The sequence below is a fragment of the Cervus canadensis genome, chromosome 12 (assembly GCF_019320065.1).
Source record: "Cervus canadensis isolate Bull #8, Minnesota chromosome 12, ASM1932006v1, whole genome shotgun sequence".
In the NCBI taxonomy this organism is placed as follows: Eukaryota; Metazoa; Chordata; class Mammalia; order Artiodactyla; family Cervidae; genus Cervus; species Cervus canadensis.
This window is the reverse complement of record NC_057397.1, coordinates 33,464,790-33,482,440: the sequence shown is the minus strand read 5'-3', so window position 1 is coordinate 33,482,440 and position 17,651 is coordinate 33,464,790. Positions and strand designations below refer to the sequence as shown.

General features: G+C 39.3%; 1 protein-coding gene across 10 annotated transcripts in view; it reads left to right on the top strand.

The window, feature by feature from the left end:
• The window catches only part of EYA1 (EYA transcriptional coactivator and phosphatase 1), a 179,954-nt gene that overhangs the window by 32,916 nt on the left and 129,387 nt on the right, over positions 1 to 17,651 (top strand). For 4 of the 10 annotated variants that reach the window (XM_043484052.1, XM_043484053.1, XM_043484054.1 and 1 more), the window contains 3 exons: positions 9,798 to 9,867; positions 10,193 to 10,338; positions 14,161 to 14,298. In XM_043484052.1, coding sequence (XP_043339987.1) covers positions 9,798 to 9,867; positions 10,193 to 10,338; positions 14,161 to 14,298 — 354 coding nt within the window. Of the gene's footprint in view, positions 1 to 9,797; positions 9,868 to 10,192; positions 10,339 to 14,160; positions 14,299 to 17,651 lie in introns of those variants that run through there. The other 6 variants (XM_043484062.1, XM_043484061.1, XM_043484056.1 and 3 more) reach the window with 5 other exon arrangements.

The window sequence follows — 17,651 nt, the reverse complement described above, 5'->3', positions numbered from 1 at the left end:
AATTTGAGGATGAGGGAAGCAGGACGGATGGCACATTCTGTGGGAGGAGACCAAGGCAAAGAGGCTTGGAACTTGGAGGAGCCACTGATGGATCAACCTCCTTGGTGTGTCTGGTGTGAGTGGCGGGGCGTGTGGTGCTGCATGGGGGGACAGGGGCCAGAATTGACACAGGCAGGGGTGTTCCATATGGTTGTGTGTGTTTTATCCTGAGTGCCATGGGTGGCCCCAGAGGAAGAACGTTGCATGATCATATTCCCTTATGGAATGACTTGGGCAGAATGGAAGGAAGGCTGGGGAGCAGAAGGGTAGAGAACAGTTAGGTTTTTTTTTTTTTTTTTCTTTCATCTGGGCAAGAAATAGTGAAGACATGAAATAGGGTGCTGGCAATATTCATTGGAAGGATTAATCCTGAAGCTCCAATACTTTGGCCATCTGATGCAAAGAACTGATTCATTAGAACAGACCTTGACTCATTAGAAAAGACTCCATTAGAAAAGACCCTGATGCTGGGAAAGATTGAAGGCAGGAGAAGGAGGAGACAACAGGATGAGATGGTTGGATGGTATCACCAACTCGGACACAAGTTTGAGCAAGTTCTGGGAGTTGGTGGTGAACAAACCACCGACTCATTCATTCTGCCTTTTTCATGATTTTTTTGCACAGCATATGTATAGAAGTCATAGTTTTAAAAGGGCATCATTTTAAAGTGCAAGTTACGAATCACATACTGCAAAGACATGATTACTACGTTTACCATACTTATCTATGAATAATCCCAAAGTATTTATGAATCTCAAAGTATCTATGAATAATGGTATTGCATTGCATCAGTGTTTTTCCTGATTTTTATCACAGTCCTGTGGTGAAGAAATTTCTTGTTTTTAAGAAATATGCACTAAATATTTATGTGTAAAGAGGTATCATATCCACATGTCCAAAAAATGTGAGCTATACAGGTGCATACATGCACACACACGTATATATAGAGAAAGAATAAAAGCTAATCTCAGAAAATGTTATCATTTGGGAAGTTTGTGTGAATGATATCTGGGAAGTTTTTCTACTATTCTTGCAACTTTTCTGCAATTGTCAAATTATTTCAAAATAGGAAAGTTAAAAAATGAGAAGAATGGATGGATTTACCAGTTTTAGTGGACAAAGTGGACAAGCGAGCTTCATTTCCCCTTGTGCCCACTGGCCCATGTGTCCTGCCTCTGTGTCTTAAGCATAGTTCCTAGCAGGTAGTATGTTCTCATAAAGTTTACTGAATGAATGAATAACTTAATGAATGAGAAAGTGGAGACAGGGAAGAGAAAAATGTCTTTCATGTCCATAGGTAGTAAAAGAAGAAGAGAGATGATGGTCCATTAGAAAGACGGTTGAAGGGTTGATGATGATATTTAGAAGGTCAGGGTGGTCTGGGATGCCATATAAAGGCAGGTGTGAAAGGTAGAGGCAAGCTTGATGAGATAGCAATGGCTTACATTCAAAACGAGAGTGAATCAGCCTGGAAAAAGAATAGCTTTTCCACAGAAACCTCAGGAAAGATGAATGGGAAGTAATGCAGATGAGTTTGAAGAGAAGAAGTAGGAGGCAAGATAGGGAATTCCTGCCTGATTCCTCTGTTCAAACCCTCCAGCAGCTCCCAATCCTTACAGGGAGCTTGCATGCCCAGCAGATCCTGTTGCCTGCCTCCCTTGCCTCCTGCTCTTCCTCTAATCAGGGTCTCTGCAAGGGCAGTCCTGCTGCCGGGTACCTACTTAGGTACCTGCCTGACTCCATCACCTTCACATCCCACCTCTGACCACCCTACTCAGTGTTACAAAACTGTCAGTCAAGACTTCTGATCTCTCTAAATGCTGAATCTCCTCTCCACCAAACGACATACAGAACCATTTACAAGCTATAGCATTCAGTTGTGTATTAGGTTTATTGTTGGTCTCTCACCCCCATCAGAATGTAAGCTTGAGATGGCAGGGATTCAGTCTTCTTTTATTCATTTGTATCCCTGACATCTGAAAAAGTACCTGGCATTTGTTAAGTAGTCAGATTGGAGTTCCCTGGTGGTCAGACGGTAAAGAATCTGCCTGCAGTGAAGGAGACCTGGGTTCGGTCCCTGGGTTGGGAAGATGTCCTGGGGAAGGGAATGGCCACCCTCTCCAGTATTCTTGCCTGGGAAATCCCATGGATTTCCTCGGTGGGCTACAGATCATGGGGTCACAAAAGAGTCGACATAACTGAGCGACTAACACTTTCACAACACAGGCACTCAGATATTTACTATATACATTTTGAATACATGAATGAATGATGGCTTCTGCTTTTTTCTCTGAAGTGACTCAATATGAGAAGAGAACTGAGGGCATCAGTAAAAGACCAGTTTCAAATAACTATTTGCCTAACTAGAATAGGTAGAAAAGACTGAAGGAAGGGGCTAATAAATTGAGAGAAGAGAACATGTCAGGGGTCCTGCATCTCTTGGATGATGGCTTGGAGAACAGATAAGATGGGAATAAGGAATAAAAATCCTGTGAAAAGAGGATGTTTCTTCTTTAATCTCAAAACTCAGGTCCCCATTTCATGCTTCTGGAGTTGGTTCCTTGTACTTCCCTTCCTCAGCCTTTATCAGCCCTTTAAAAATTATCTTGCATTGTCTTTCCTCCACCAGGCTTCCCTGGTGGCTCAGATGGTAAAGAATCTGCTTGCAATATGGGAGACTTGGGTTCAATCCCTGGGTTGGTTGGGAAGATCCCCTGGAGAAGGGAATGGCTACCCACTCCAGTATTCTGGGCTGGAGAATTCCACAAATTATACAGCCCATGTGGTCGCAAAGAGTTGGACACAACTGATCAACTTTCACTCACTTCACTTCCTCCTGCTAAACCATGGCCCGATGAGAATCAAGATTCTTTTTGTCTTGTTCACACTTAGCTTCCCAGTGGCTATTATGGACTGGAGTCCATGGGAGGTGGTCAGTACATGTTTGTAAATAAACAAGTGAATCAGTTGGTGCTGTTATGGTTTAAGGCTGGGCTGGAGAAGGAAGTCCAGTATGTGGTCTTGAGCTTTCATGGTTGACCAGAGTAGAAGACCAGAGTTGAGGCCAAGACTCAATGAGAAAGCACTGGATGCATGACCCAAGATGATGTTGGGATATGTCAGGATGCAGTCTAATACTAAAATTTTTGATAAACTCGAGGCAGTTCTTAGGTGATGGGTCATTCATGGAAGTGTTAAAGATTTGTCATGAACTTCAGAGATGGGAGGATTTCCTGGGACAGCAGAAAAACAGTGGTTTGGGAGAAACAACAAGGAGGATGTATTTTCAGGTCTTTATGAGTCTGGAATCTGAGAGAAGGAGCAGCCTCTACTGGGAAAAGATATGCAAAAAATGTTAGGGCCTTAAAGGTGGACTTAGTGGAAGGTGGAGAGATTGTTTGGTGAAGAGACTGAAGCTGTAGAGGATCTTGTTTGCCGTAGATTGGTGGTCTCTGTTGGACACAGAGGAAAGGATCACATGAGCTGGGGAATTGGGTCAAAGCATAGCAGACACAGAACAACATGGGGATGGACCTTCATTTTCTATTGTTTTTTAGTTTTTCTCTTCTCTCTTCCTCTTCCTCCTCCTCCTATCCTCCTTCCCCTACTCTCTTCCTCCCTCTCTTTCATGAGTAAAGATGCAAAACCAGTGGCATGCTAGAGTGACTATGAATAGGACTTAGGGTTTCTAAGGGAAGAGGATGCTGGAGAAAGGAATCTCCAGGCATTAACTCCAAGATGGTCTTTATCTCTGAGGTCAATATGCCTCCTTCCTTCTCCATGATAGCTTAAAAATTCACATCTCAAATATTCTAGGTATCTTAAGGAAATGGGTATCAAAGAAAATGAAGAAGAAGAGTCATCCTGACATTGGTAATAGCTATTTCCACCTGTGTCCTTCAATGAGCTCTAGCATCTTAAATCTCTAAGGAGGTAGCGAGGCTCACTCTTTTCCAGGGAATTCACCAGGTATCCTGGTGTGGGGAGACTGAGAGGAGAGAGGTTGATTTTCCAATGCATGTGGCTGAATTGAAAAATGCAAGATTGTTTATTATGTTTTTAAAATACAGTGATGAGAATGACCAATGAAAAGCAATACTTTAATGATTTAAATGTTGAGAACAATTGCGGTTGAAAATAATGTGCTTGAAGGGATTGCAAAATATCTTTACCTGCTGCTGCTTCCACTTACACAAAGCCCAAATTTGTTATTCATTTGTTTTCATCATGCCAGTTGATGATATTGATCATGTAAAGTTGATATCTGGCGTATTTGAAAATTGGAAATTTCTGGAGGAGAAAAAACATCTTGTGTGACAAAATATGATTTCTTTGTAGTTGTTCACAGAAAGATCTACCTTTGGGGATCTGATTCATTCATTCAACAATTATGTATTGAGCACCTACTATGTGCCAGGCAGTGTGCGAGGCTGTGGGTCAACATGGTGGTGAAAAAGTAAGCAGGTTACTCTTTTAATAGAACCTTCATTCTTGTGGGAGAGACAGATGATAAATAGATAAGTAGCAGTGTAAATAAATAGGCAGTGAAAAGTACTTTGAAGAAAACAAAAGCAGGTCAAAGTCTATAGTGAAGAATGGGTAGGGGTCTCTTTTAGAGGAAGGCTTCCTCTGAGGAGAGGGCGTCAGAGCAGAGCTCTTAGGGAAGTGAGGGAATAACTAGGGCTTGGAGTTGAGGGCAAGTGGGGGTTGTGACATGATGATCTAATTCATGTTTTTAAGAGGTCACTGACTGTCACGTAGAACATTCTCTTTAGGAGAAGATACGGAGAAACAGGGAGACCCGTGCTTCCTAGTTCATAACAAGATGTTGGAAGAGCATGTTAGCTCACATGCCTCCTGGAGGAGTCACCAAGGCAGAATGTAGTTGCCCGGATCCTATTAGGGGAGAGGAGTGGAGGGAGAAGGAGGGAAGGAGGTATCCTGGCTGTCCTCTCCGCTGGTCACAGCCAGCATTGGTGATTGGAGTAGAGTGGCAGATGAGAGAAAATAAGTTGTCACTTTTAGTTTATATTTGGGAGGGAGAGCTGGCTGGACTTAAGATAAAAGGATATGAGGGAAAGAGGAGAATCAGAACTTGCTTTTAGGCTTTTGAGCTGATTGTCCAGCTGAATGATTCTGAATGAACGAGAGGGAACCCAGGGGAGCCGTGAACTGAGGACTTGCTAATTTTGATATTTCTATCAACCTTTTCAAAAGATTCTCCAGCTTTTGGATTTTACTTATCTCAGGGCCTTCTCTCCCTTCCCACAGTAGTATTTAGGGAGCTTCTTTAATTTACACATGAGAGGTAGGAGAAAGTGTGAAGTGATAGGAAACAAGTGTGCTAAAACAGAGAAGGAGCCATTGTCCCTGTGTCCCAGGGCTCTGGCCTCCATCCTGTGGAGTTTACCTGTGGTGTGAGGGCCATTTTACTTACCTGGATAAATGGCCTGGGAGCATTCTTTTTACCTTAGGCTATTCTGGTCTCATGAAATTGCAATTAACCTGAATTCTTTGACTATTACTTTAAAAAAAGTTAAAGTGTTTTAGACAACTAAGGGAAAAAGTACTGTAGGTAGAATGCAGAAGTTTCTTGGATTTAAGCTACATAGAGATCATAGGGGTTTGAATGAGAAAGCCCCAAGGATGTGGCTGTTTATATGTCATTACATGGTCAATAGTTTTAAGTGCACACAGAGAAAAAGCAGGACACTTGGGCAGCATTATAGGTTCTTATTCACATCTGTTTGATAAGGAAAACTCCCATTTATATTATATGGCAAGTCTATAAATAACTTAAATGTTATTTAAGTTTCATGTTATTATGATTTTAAAAATTCTACTTTGCCTTTGACCTAAACTTCACAGTCTCATTAAACACACATGGTTTATTGATAACTTACCACATGCTGAGGGCTTCCCTGGTGGCTCAGATGGTAAAGAATCTGCCTGCATGCAAGAGACTCAGATTTGATCCCTGGGTTGGGAAGAACTCCTGGAGAAGGGGATGGTTACCCACTCCAGTAATCTTGCCTGGAGATACTAGGACAGAGGAGCCTGATGGGGTAGAGTCCATGGGGTCGCAAAGAGTTGGAAATGACTGAGCAACTAACACACACACACACACACACACACACACACACACACACACACACACACACACACACACACACACACACACACACACACACACACACACACACACACACACACACACACACACACACACACACACACACACACACACACACAACTACCACATGCTGGGCCCTATCAGGTGCCAGGAAACAAAGGAGAGTAGGAGGTCCTTGACCCCAGAAGCTCATGGTTAGCAGAGGAAACTAACACCTATACATTACATACACTAACCATCACGCCAGTGTTTGTTAGTGTGGTAAGCGTCACATTGCCAGTGTTTACAACATTCCAAAAAGTACAGGGGAGGAAGACATTATCCTAAAGAGAAAATGATGTTTTAGTCCCAGTGGAGGAATGAGTGAGTGACAGGCCGAGGAAAGAAGAGGCAGTAGGATCTGACATGAAGAACAACCAAAGCAGATGGGAAAATACACGGCATGCATGGGCCGTTTTCAAGTCCAGGGATGCACTGTAACTCTAAACCCATGGGTGGGTGGATGCTTCAATATCTTGATACATTCTGCCAACGATCTTTTTCTTTTTTTTTTTTTTCCTATGGATAATGTGAGTGTAGTTGAAACATTGTAAGCTGGAGAATGGACATGAAGTTGCCATATAGAATATGGTGGCAGTAGTGAGGGTCAAAGGGCTGGGGTAGAATACAGGGAGAGTAGCTCAGTGGCTATTGTTCCAGGCCAGGTAAGACTTACTGAGAACCCACCCCAGGACTGGAGGGTAGGAATGGAGAATGAAGACAGCTCAGCAGTCTCTTTTAGATTGGGGATGGTTGTCTTGAGAGTTATATAATGTGGGGAGGGGGATGGGATGATTCTGAAGTTTCTGATTTCTAAGAAGGGGTTGAGGAGATTGCATGTTTGGGTGGAAAGGGCAGATATGAGTTCAAATACCAACTTTCTTGTTTGTTTGGATGCGTTACTTAATTTCTAGCCCCATATATAAAATGGGGACAAAGAATCCTGTTTTTAAGCATTTTACTGGATATTATAGATGGTGATGCTGTCCTTTGAGTGGACTTAAAAATACAAAAGGAGGGGCAGATATAGGGCAAAGATAGTGGGAATTTAGGAATCTGAGATGGTAAGCATTTCTTACACAAACTTTGTATTATTCACTTTTTGTCATTATTTTATTTACTCCTCATAGCCAGTCTACTGGTGTGGGTAGTATTATTATCATCATTTTACATGAGAACATGTCAAGGCTTTGTTGTTTAGTTGCTAAGTTGTGTCTGACTCTTTCTCCACCCCATGGACTATAGCCTGCCAGGCTCCTCATGCATGGGATTCACCAGGCAAGAATACTGGAGTGGGTTGCCATGTCCACCTCTAGGGTATCTTCCCAACCCAGGAATCGAACCTGAGTCTCCTGCTTTGGGAGACAGATTCCTTACCACTGAGTCACCTGTGAAGTCCTGTCGAGGCTTAGAGGGAACAAACAACTTGACTAAGACCTCATAGAAGAGTTGGATCTTGAATCTGAGCTGAAATTAAATTCTGATTCCAGAACCTGTGCTTGTGTTACCACACTCTGTAGCCTCCTAAATCTTTCCTCATTTGTACACACACAGAAGATGCATATAATCTAAATCGAAGCCTCTCCAAACCTACCTTACCCTGTATAATAATGCTGATAGCTTCTATTATTCTATTTGTTTGTAAAAACAAAATTATTGAGTGGAGCCTATTAAGATGAATTTAAGAGCCTGTTAAGTTGAATTCATGGGTCTTTTCATGGGTCATGACCCACAATTTGAAAAATACAGGGATAGAACTTGAAAAGAATAAAAGGGATTTCTGTGGCTTCTATCATCAGATGGCTTTGGGGTTCATTGTGTGTTATAGTACATACTTGTGTTGTGGTTTCATTTTTTAAAAACTTCCTTTCCATCTGTAATTATCCGGGGAAGACACTACCTCTCCAGCAACTCTACTGGATAAATCTACTCTGCCCTTGGTCTCTTTCCAGGCCTAGAAGAGAGGAGTAGAAAGACTGTAGTCACAGGTGACCCGGGCAGTGGCAGCACTTGTGGTCCAAGCGTTCTTTCACTAACCTCTCCCTTCTATAAATTGCAACATTTAACTTGTCCTCCCATGGCTATTTGTGTTGGCCTCCCCACGTGTGACACCCGGGACTTGTCTTTGCATGTTTGCAACTGCAGCATGGAACTCAATGCCTGGAATAGAGTGGCAACCCAACATGTGCCAAGAGACGAGGGAGGGGACCTCAGCCAGGCCAGCCGACCTTCTCTTATTCATTTGGCCTCCGTCTCTTGCAGACCAACAGCTAGAGAGTTGAAATCTAGCAACTTGGAAGAGTAATACTGACCTCCAGCTATTCTCTTGTCACTGGGTTAGGCCAGTCTGCTTTACCAGGAAAGGATTAATCATAGATTTTGAGATTCTAATGCAAATCCACCACTATTCTCCCGAACACAAGCTAGAAAAGTACATTTTTGAAAAACATAACTGTATTGATGTGATGTTGTGGAAATATATAAAACTTGGGGTGCATGGAAATTTACAGAGTCTTAATGTAGAATATAATTAATAATAGCCTCTGCAGTGATTATTAGTAGAAAAAGAAAACAAACATATTACATCGTATAATAATTGTACCCAAAGCATATATGCACCTTAATCAGGAAAAGAACAGGAAGAATTTGAGGGTAAAGGGGGAAATACATATATAAATGTGTACATATATGTAAATGTGTGTATGTAAATGAGTGTATGGGTAAATGCATGTAGATAGTTATGTACATAAATAGAAATCAAGAATTAACATTTTAAGGTCTTGTGTTAGCAAAAAGTATGTCTTTTTGCTGCTTTAGTTCAGAATGAGTGTAGAATATTTGCTAAGAGGGTTTAGTGCATTTCTGAGACTTACTGAGTCAAGTCTGTGATTAAAAAGAAATGAAATTCTGCTTGAATGCTTAAATGCTCTCTTTAAGATAAAAACAAAAAACAACTGTGTGACGTGGATACTGAAGTGGAGCACATATCACTGAAAGGCTCAGGAACATCCACCTCCAAGCAAGAAAATAAAAGGCTGAGTTTGCAGCTTGAGAAATTTCATACAGAAATGCATTTTTATTTTAAAAAATTGCTGAATCAGCGCAGGAAAATGAGAATCTGTCCTATTTCTACTCCCTTGAGAGACTGGACTGTGTTCTGTGGTACCATGGTCTCGGGTGTGTTTCCCCTTGAGCCCAAACAATAGACCAGGTGACTTGCCGGTCCTGCCTAGCCCTGTAATTCCAGTTCATCCCCTGCCTTTCAGTGTCTTGTTCCAAACAGTAGCTAGAACTCCCTGTGCTCTTAAAGTATTGCCACTGTGAAAGTCATCACTGACTGGTATTTAAGAAGATTGTGAGTATATTTTATAAGAGTTGGTGTCAAATCAGAATCACTTAATCCGTGTCTGTAGGTTCCTTAATATAGTCTAACTTCCTATTATGTCGACTTAGGAAATTGCTATTTCTCCAAGTCAGAAAGGTCTATGATTTCATGTGGTCTACCCAGAGCTGAAACTATATCAATGCTATCAAAAACATATTTTGTGTTTTTCTTTCATGATTGTGCATTATTTTTCTTTTCCAGCCATTGGGAGCAGCAGCTTCAGCCCAAGACCAACTCACCAGTTCTCCCCACCACAGATTTATCCTTCCAAGTAAGATGTATTTTCTCTTAACCAATGAATAACTTTTCTGAGTAGTCTTTTACCTTATTTCAAGTCAGGTCTGGTGCCCACATGTTACAGCTTAAGTGAAACTAAAGTGTGTTTCATAGAGACTTAAGTATACTTGAGTAAATTTATTTGGAGCATCACCTAGACGGGACACTGAAATATTTCAGTACTTTGTCTATGATAGTTGAAGGTTATACATGAAGAAACAGTCTTTAACTAGAATTTGTGATTTGGTTGTTAATCAGTTACCTTGCATGTTTCCATCTAATGCATGGGCTTTCTATTTTCTGTCATTTCTGACAAATAGCAGACCATACCCACATATTCTTCCTACCCCTTCCTCACAAACTATGGCTGCATATGGGCAAACACAGTTTACTACAGGAATGCAACAAGCTACAGCCTACGCCACGTACCCACAGCCGGGACAGCCCTATGGAATCTCCTCCTATGGTGAGTAATCCCTTTGCTTTAGCGGTGGTGTTGCCTAGTGGGCACACTTGTACATGTGAAAGTGTCACAGGAGTGGTATATAGAGATGGAGCTCTTGGTCACTTGAGAAAGGGTTATCACCTTTTGTGTCTGAATTCCTAATATGATTGTTTCTAATGAGCATTGTAAGAAGGGGTGGCTACTTATCTTGAGGTCAGAAGTGGCAGATAGATAGCATGGTTCATATGCTCTCTTGCTCTTTGTTTTTTTTCCCCATTTATATCTCAGTTCTTAATTTGCCATTTGAACACTTGGTTCGGGAATCCAAAGTATTCTGGTGCATATTTCTGATAAAACTTCTGTGAATGAAGTCTTTTGGGGGTGAAGATTCATTTCCTATTTATCAGGTGCTGAGCTATGATTAGCGAAGTACAAGCCACATTCAACAAACCCTGGCTCTAAACTTGATGGGAGTAGTCGTCTCACATGTCAGAGTAGTCGTCTCACATGTCAGTGTTATCAGCCACTAGGAAAAGTGATCTATATCGTGGCTTGGGCTGCACTTTAAAGAGCCCAATCAGGAAACATTGAAAGCTCACATCCTTATTTGTTCCCTCTCACCTGGGGATTATCTTTATCTTGGTGTAATTTAACTCAATTGTTAACAGGGTCAATACCTGTAAATTAAAAATAAAGCCAGCCAAACTTCAGAGTTTAATTCTTAAAAATCTTCGGATTCCAAAAATACCTTCTTTTCCATGGAATGGTAGCTGTAATCTTAAATTGCAACATGTTGGAATATAAAACTATGAATTATTGGCATTTGATTACAAAATAAATAAAACCTAGTGATCCAGAAAAAAAAAATACATGAAATTTTGGAAGCAATGACTGAAAGAAAAGACTAGTGGATTATTTTGTGATCAATATTCTAATTTTGCTTCTGCTGCTGTTGTTGCTTCATAATCTTTTCTCAATATGTTGAAACAAATAATGTTCTTCTTTAGGTATTTCACTGACCATTAGAAGGTAAATTATCTTTGTTTTTTTTTGTCCTGTCTTTACCCCAGGCAAATTTCCCATATATACATTTTATAGAAATGAAAATCTAAATTATGTATTACTTCAGCTTTTATAGTTTTATTTTTAAAAGATCACAACTGAATGTGATCCAGTGAAGTGTTTTTCAACTAGACTTAAAAACAGCTATCAAACGGACTTCTTAGAATTATCTTTCATTTCCATGACTTCACTGAGTTTCTCAAAATGATGTTAAATATAGATCAAATTATCTGTAATTTACTTTTAAACTGTTCTTGTGCTGACAGAGGAAAAGGGTCCCATGATTTGAATTGTGTGACTTCAAATTCTATAACGTGAATTAAGGCAATCCCCCAATTTATATTCTCAAAATTTATTTATAAGCTGATGATTTGAAATATAAATGTATATTCTAGGGCAAACAGTATTAATTTATATTCTCAAAATTTATTTACAAGCTGATGACTTGAAATATAAATGTATATTCTAGGGCAAACAGTATTCAGGTACTATAGATGTATCAATGATGCCAGGAGAAGGTACCTTTCCTGGTACTGCTTTGGGTGTTACTCACACACCTCTCTTGGTTTTTCTCTTTTTTTTGCTCCTCCCCATTCAGTCATGGTTGGGCCCTTTGCTAGTTTCTGGGTAAGGACTCCTCTAGTTTTAAACCATCAACAGATGTCTCTGTTGTCTGAAATAGTTGGTCCAGTAGGGTGAGATGAGCAGACGTTCTAAGGTTATACTCCCAACTAGTAAAGTGAGAATGGGGATTTTCATGTGGTAGGTGTGGATTGGGAAAGTGCTGAGAGTAAGGCTTAAGTGTGAAGGACTTGATCCCAGAGCCTTCCATGCTTATAAATCTGGGAATGAATAATTCTCAATCCTTAGCGCTTTCCTGATCCACGCCCCCCTTCTTCTCTTTTTATGCCTTGAGGGCAAGGAGATGCCCTAGTGCTTCTGGCCTGCCATTCTGTTTTTCTTGGGCCAGTGCATGGAAAAATATGGCAGCTTTCTTTTCATTGTTTGCTCCTGGAAGAAAAGCACATAATTTAAATTTATGGGTTTTAACCTTAAACTGATAGTTAAGATTCTGATGGTCTTAGAATTCTGACTATCTCTAAGGACGTGTATCCCCTGACTTTTTAATTAGACCCAGTGAGAAAAGATAGGCAAATGTTTTCACAGTAAGAGCAGTGGGTCCGTGGGGAAGAAGGGGTCATGCCATTCTTCACTGGATCTGCATGGAGTCAACCAGTCGGATGAGTTTGCCAGCTTCTAGCTAGAAGCCATGGAGATGTGTGTGGCTATGGGCATTTTCTACCTCTTCCTGCTTTTCTTTATCTGTTCTTACCACAAAGATTCCCATTCTGAGCCTCCAGTCTGAAAACAGAGCTGGCACAGGTGAAGACCGAAAGTACAACAGTGTAGCATCAGAGAGAGGAGAAAATCCCTATTGTGACCCTATGAAAAGGAAGTGAGTTTCTGGAGCCATCAAACCACCTGTCTGGGGCAGCTGTTTTTCCAGGGACCATTTATAAGTGTGGCTTATTCATTGGTTTGGGATTGCCTTTGCAGGGAAAGTGACATTTTTTAAAATGCTAAGGTTGTGTTAAGACTGCAATGCAAGGCCATTATGAGGTTGTTTAGAGATACTTCAGAAATTAGAGTAAGCTCTCTCAGCCAAGAGTCAGATTCTTCCACTGCCTTAGGAAAGTTACCTAAATTCATTCTACTGATGAAATTCCCCTAAAATGGAAATAAACAGTGAGACTACTGTGTATTCTAGATCTCAAAGATATTATTTATCTTAAGTGCAAAGTAAAATTATTCCAAAATGTGAATTCCTTTGGCAGACATTTTCCTCCCCTCCCTCTGTGGGAATTAAAGACAGTTGTTAACTTTCATGACTGTCTTTAATTATGATCCAAGGCTGAGCCTTGTGCAACGATACTGCCAAACCCAAGTCGTGAAATTAGGATGTCAGCCTAGTACTTTGGGAAGTATTTGGGGGCACAAATACTTTATTTTTATATTATGTGATTTTTAAAAAGTGTACTTTTAAAAATACATAAAAAGGTGTACTTTAGGTTACACTTAAAAAATTATATTTGAATAAATACTTGAAACTACAAGGGGCAATAAGGGAACCATTGGTTTCCTTCATGCTGTTCTGTAGGACTGAATTCTTTACTATTCTGCTTTCCTTGTGTTTACTTTGTGGATACCTGGGGAAAGATTTCCTCCTGTGTTGCTTAGTTCTATGTCCAGTATTGCTACCTCTGACCTCAGAATAAATTATGTACTAAAATCAGCATTGTGGTAGAAAGAGTAAAGAAAAAACTTTTTAAATGCTATGAAGTTAGAGACTCTTAATCACTTTTTAGAAAAAAAATTTGATTTTGACATTAATGTGACAATGTTTAGAACTATATAGTTCATTTTAATTATGACCATTTCTGGACTGTAAAGATGATCTTAAACTCTTGTGAAAACAACACAATTAATTACAGAAGCTAAATTTTGTAACAGCTAATCACTGGAGTTAAATTTTATAAAAAATGGAATTCAGGAAAACAACAAAAAAGAACAGTGGAGACAGGCATTCCAATCTGTCATAATCCTGTTTTTTGTGTTTTTAATTGAAGATAGAGTTAAGGGTATTTCACCCTAAGCATGTTTGGCCTTGGCTATTGAGATAATACTGGGAAGAGTTTGTGACTGGATAGCTGTGGGAGGTTTTTGTATACTCACCAGCTGTTGAAAATGAACAGATAGATAAGCTATCACTAACTGATTTAGGTGCATTGTGGGCAGGCATCAAGACTGAAGGTGGATTGTCACAATCTCAGTCACCTGGGCAGACAGGATTTCTCAGCTATGGCACAAGCTTTGGGACCCCTCAACCTGGACAGGCACCGTACAGCTACCAGATGCAAGGTCTGTATATATACTGACATCGCTCCTTTCATTAACCCTACAGGATAATTAGATTCTAAAGTGGACCCTGGTATTCTGTATAACTTGTGGATGATGCTAAGTGTACTAGGCTTGGAGACAAGATACCGGGTTCTCATTTGGCTCTTTACACACCTATTCTCCGAGCCTTAATTTCCTTATTTTTAACATCCCGGGGTTAGACAGGATGATCACTAACATTCTTTTTCAAAAAGCTCTACCATTTTTTGTGACATTGAAGTTTTCTGCCTTTGCTTCTATCAGTGAAAATAGGAATGGAAAAAAGCACAAGTCAATGATGTAACATCCTAATGTGGACTATCCTAAAAACTGGCACTTGTGGCCTTTCAGTTTTTTGCAAGGGGCTGTTTTCCTCATTATCACATTTCTGGAAATGGAACTGTGATAAATGTTGACTAAATGATCTGTCAAAGACCAGGAGATCAAATTGACAGCCATATTCAATGCATCTTCAAGATATTGCTTCCAAGGACCCATTCCTGGGTTCTGATTTTGAAACTGTAGACAAAACATAATGTTAAGTGCATGTCATGTCATAAGAATGACAGCTGAAAGTTTACATTGTCAAACTGTTTCAAGAGTAGGCATTACTGTAATTGGCAGGTTATTGTCATGCAAATGTGTCTGTAAAGTACTTGAAATTTGTTCTTGCATAATTTAAACATTCTCCTTATATATATATATACATATATATTTTTTTTTTTTACTACTAATTAGTTCAATAAATCATATCCTTTCAATAGTGCCAAACTATAGTCAGATTGCTTCCCAGGTGGCACAGTGGTAAAGAATCTGTCTGCCAGTGCAGGAGACACAAGTTCAATTCCTGGGTCAGGAAGAGTCCCTGGAGGAGAAAATAGCAACTTACTCCAGGATTTTTGCCTGGGAAATCCCACAGACAGAGGAGACTAGTGGGCTACAGGCCATGAGGTTGCAAAGAGTCAGACATGACTGAGCGATTGAGCACATCTATAGTAGAATTAAATATTTATGTTTTAAAAATTTATTTGCTTTTCTTTATTGAAGTGTAGTTGATATATAATATTATATAAATTATAGGTGTACAACATAATGATTAACCTTTTTAAAGGTTGTATTTCATTTATAGTTGCTACAAAATGCAGGCTATATTCCCTGTGTTGTACATCTACTCTGTATACATACTTGTGCATGTGTGTGTACTAAGTTGCTTCAGTTGAGTCCGACTCTGTGTGACTCTATGGGCTGTGGTCTGCCAGGCTTCTCTGTCACAGATACAGAGAACAAGCTAGTGGTTACCAGTGGGGAGAGAAAAAGGGGAATGGACGAGATAGGGGTAGGCCTCCTTTCAACTTGGCACATAATTTTTCATACAGTATTTGTCCTCCTCTGTCTGACTTTTTTCACTTGTCATAATGCCTTTCAAGTCCATCCATGTTGCTACAAGTGGCAAAATTTCATTCCTTTTTATGGCTGAGTAGTATTCCACTGTGTGTGTGTACGTGTACATACACATCACATCTTTATCCATTCATATGTTTGAAGACACTTAGCAACCTGCTCTTTTTAATAACAAATACAAATATCTTTTCATATCAACACATTCTATAGCATTTTAATGGCTGCATGGTTTCACAGGTATATCTTATCTAATCCATTATTAGACATCTAGAGTGATTCTACGAAGGTCTCATGTGCATCCTTAATTATTACCTTTGAGTAAATTTAAGTGTGGCTAGGTAAACTGTTTTAAACACTTTTAGGGATTTGTAATGTTTTTACACAAGGAAGAGCTGTGAATTAGAGTGAACACATTAAATATTTAACTTTTAAAAATTTGTCATTTTGGAAGGTCTGAGATTTTATTGTTATTTTCATGTGCATTTTTAGAAAATTGAGCTGATAAACCATTTTTTCTTTTCTATCATGGCGATGTTCATCTTTTCTTATTATTTCTTATACTTACATTTCTTAAACTTTGGTAATGTTTTATAGATATTTTTCTATAAAATATTTTTATATTTTATAATGGTTTCTATAAAACATAAATTTCTATATTTTATAATGTTTTATAGATACATTTCCAGTTTATCATTTTAAAGAGCTTTTTACCCTGCATGGGGAAGCTAAAATTTTATGGGACCAGATCCATTAATCCTTTCATATTTGTTTTGCCTTTGGTATAAAAAGGGCTGAATTATAAAGTTTTGAAATACTTGATGGCTACAAAGTTTAAAACTATCTTACAATGGATGATGTTTATTGTTAGAAGGTTACTACTTTTGTGCCTGATTGCAAAACTTGAAAGCTGCCTTGGAAAAGAACTATGGTTATGTACATGCTAAACGTCAGTTGAGTAAAGGGATAAAAAGAACAGAAAGTGATGAGACTTCACTGAAGAATTGAACCATCTTAGGCTTTAATAGTGAAATGATTCATAAGGTGAGCAAAGTCTGTAAGGTTCATTTGTGTGAAGTAGTGAGAAAGGAGACAAACCAGATAAATGAACTATGCAATTACGGAGTCTTGGGAGATTTGGGGGAAAAAGTTGGGTGCTGTGATGGGTCCCATTCTACCCTGGGCATCCAGGTCTCTTTAAGGAGAAGTGGATCCTAAGAGTCCAAATGAAATAGGTGAAGTGCCCTCCAGAGAAGAGAGATAGCTACATGTGTGATTCCTGGGCTTGAGCCCACATGCAGCCAGCCCCTTGGCTGCCATCCACAATGCATTGAGTACAGAAATTGTGAATAAGTGTTTAGAAATGTTTATGGTATGTCATAGTAAACCTTATTCTGTTGGTGAAATGAAACACTAACATTAAGAAATCAGACATGTACTCTGTCTTTTCTTTTTTCACCTCATTATTTTAGTCATATGTAACTATTATATTTTGCTAAATTGTTAGGCTGAGAAGGATTAGAAGTAAAAACAGGGTTGTATCTTGGAGAATTCAAGAAAGATGGCACTTGAGAGTTCTTTTTTAAGGCATTTATAATCTTTTGCTTTTTAGTTTTGCATATGTCCTGATATTGGAGATACAACTCATTTTTCATTTATTCAAGTTTATTTCAATAACTGTATTATCAAGTGGCCATATTGCAGAAATTCAAGATCTTTTAAAGTTAGAGGATAATTATTTTACAATATTGTGATGGTTTCTGCCATACATCAACATGAATTAGCCATAGGTATGTATATATATAATGTCCCCTCCTTCCTTTCCTCTCAGATCAAAAGCTTATGTGGCAGAAAATTCCTGAGAGAACTAGCTAGCTATCAGATGTACGTATAGCTTTAGAGTATAGAGAAGAATGGTAATGAAGAAGAAAAGAAAG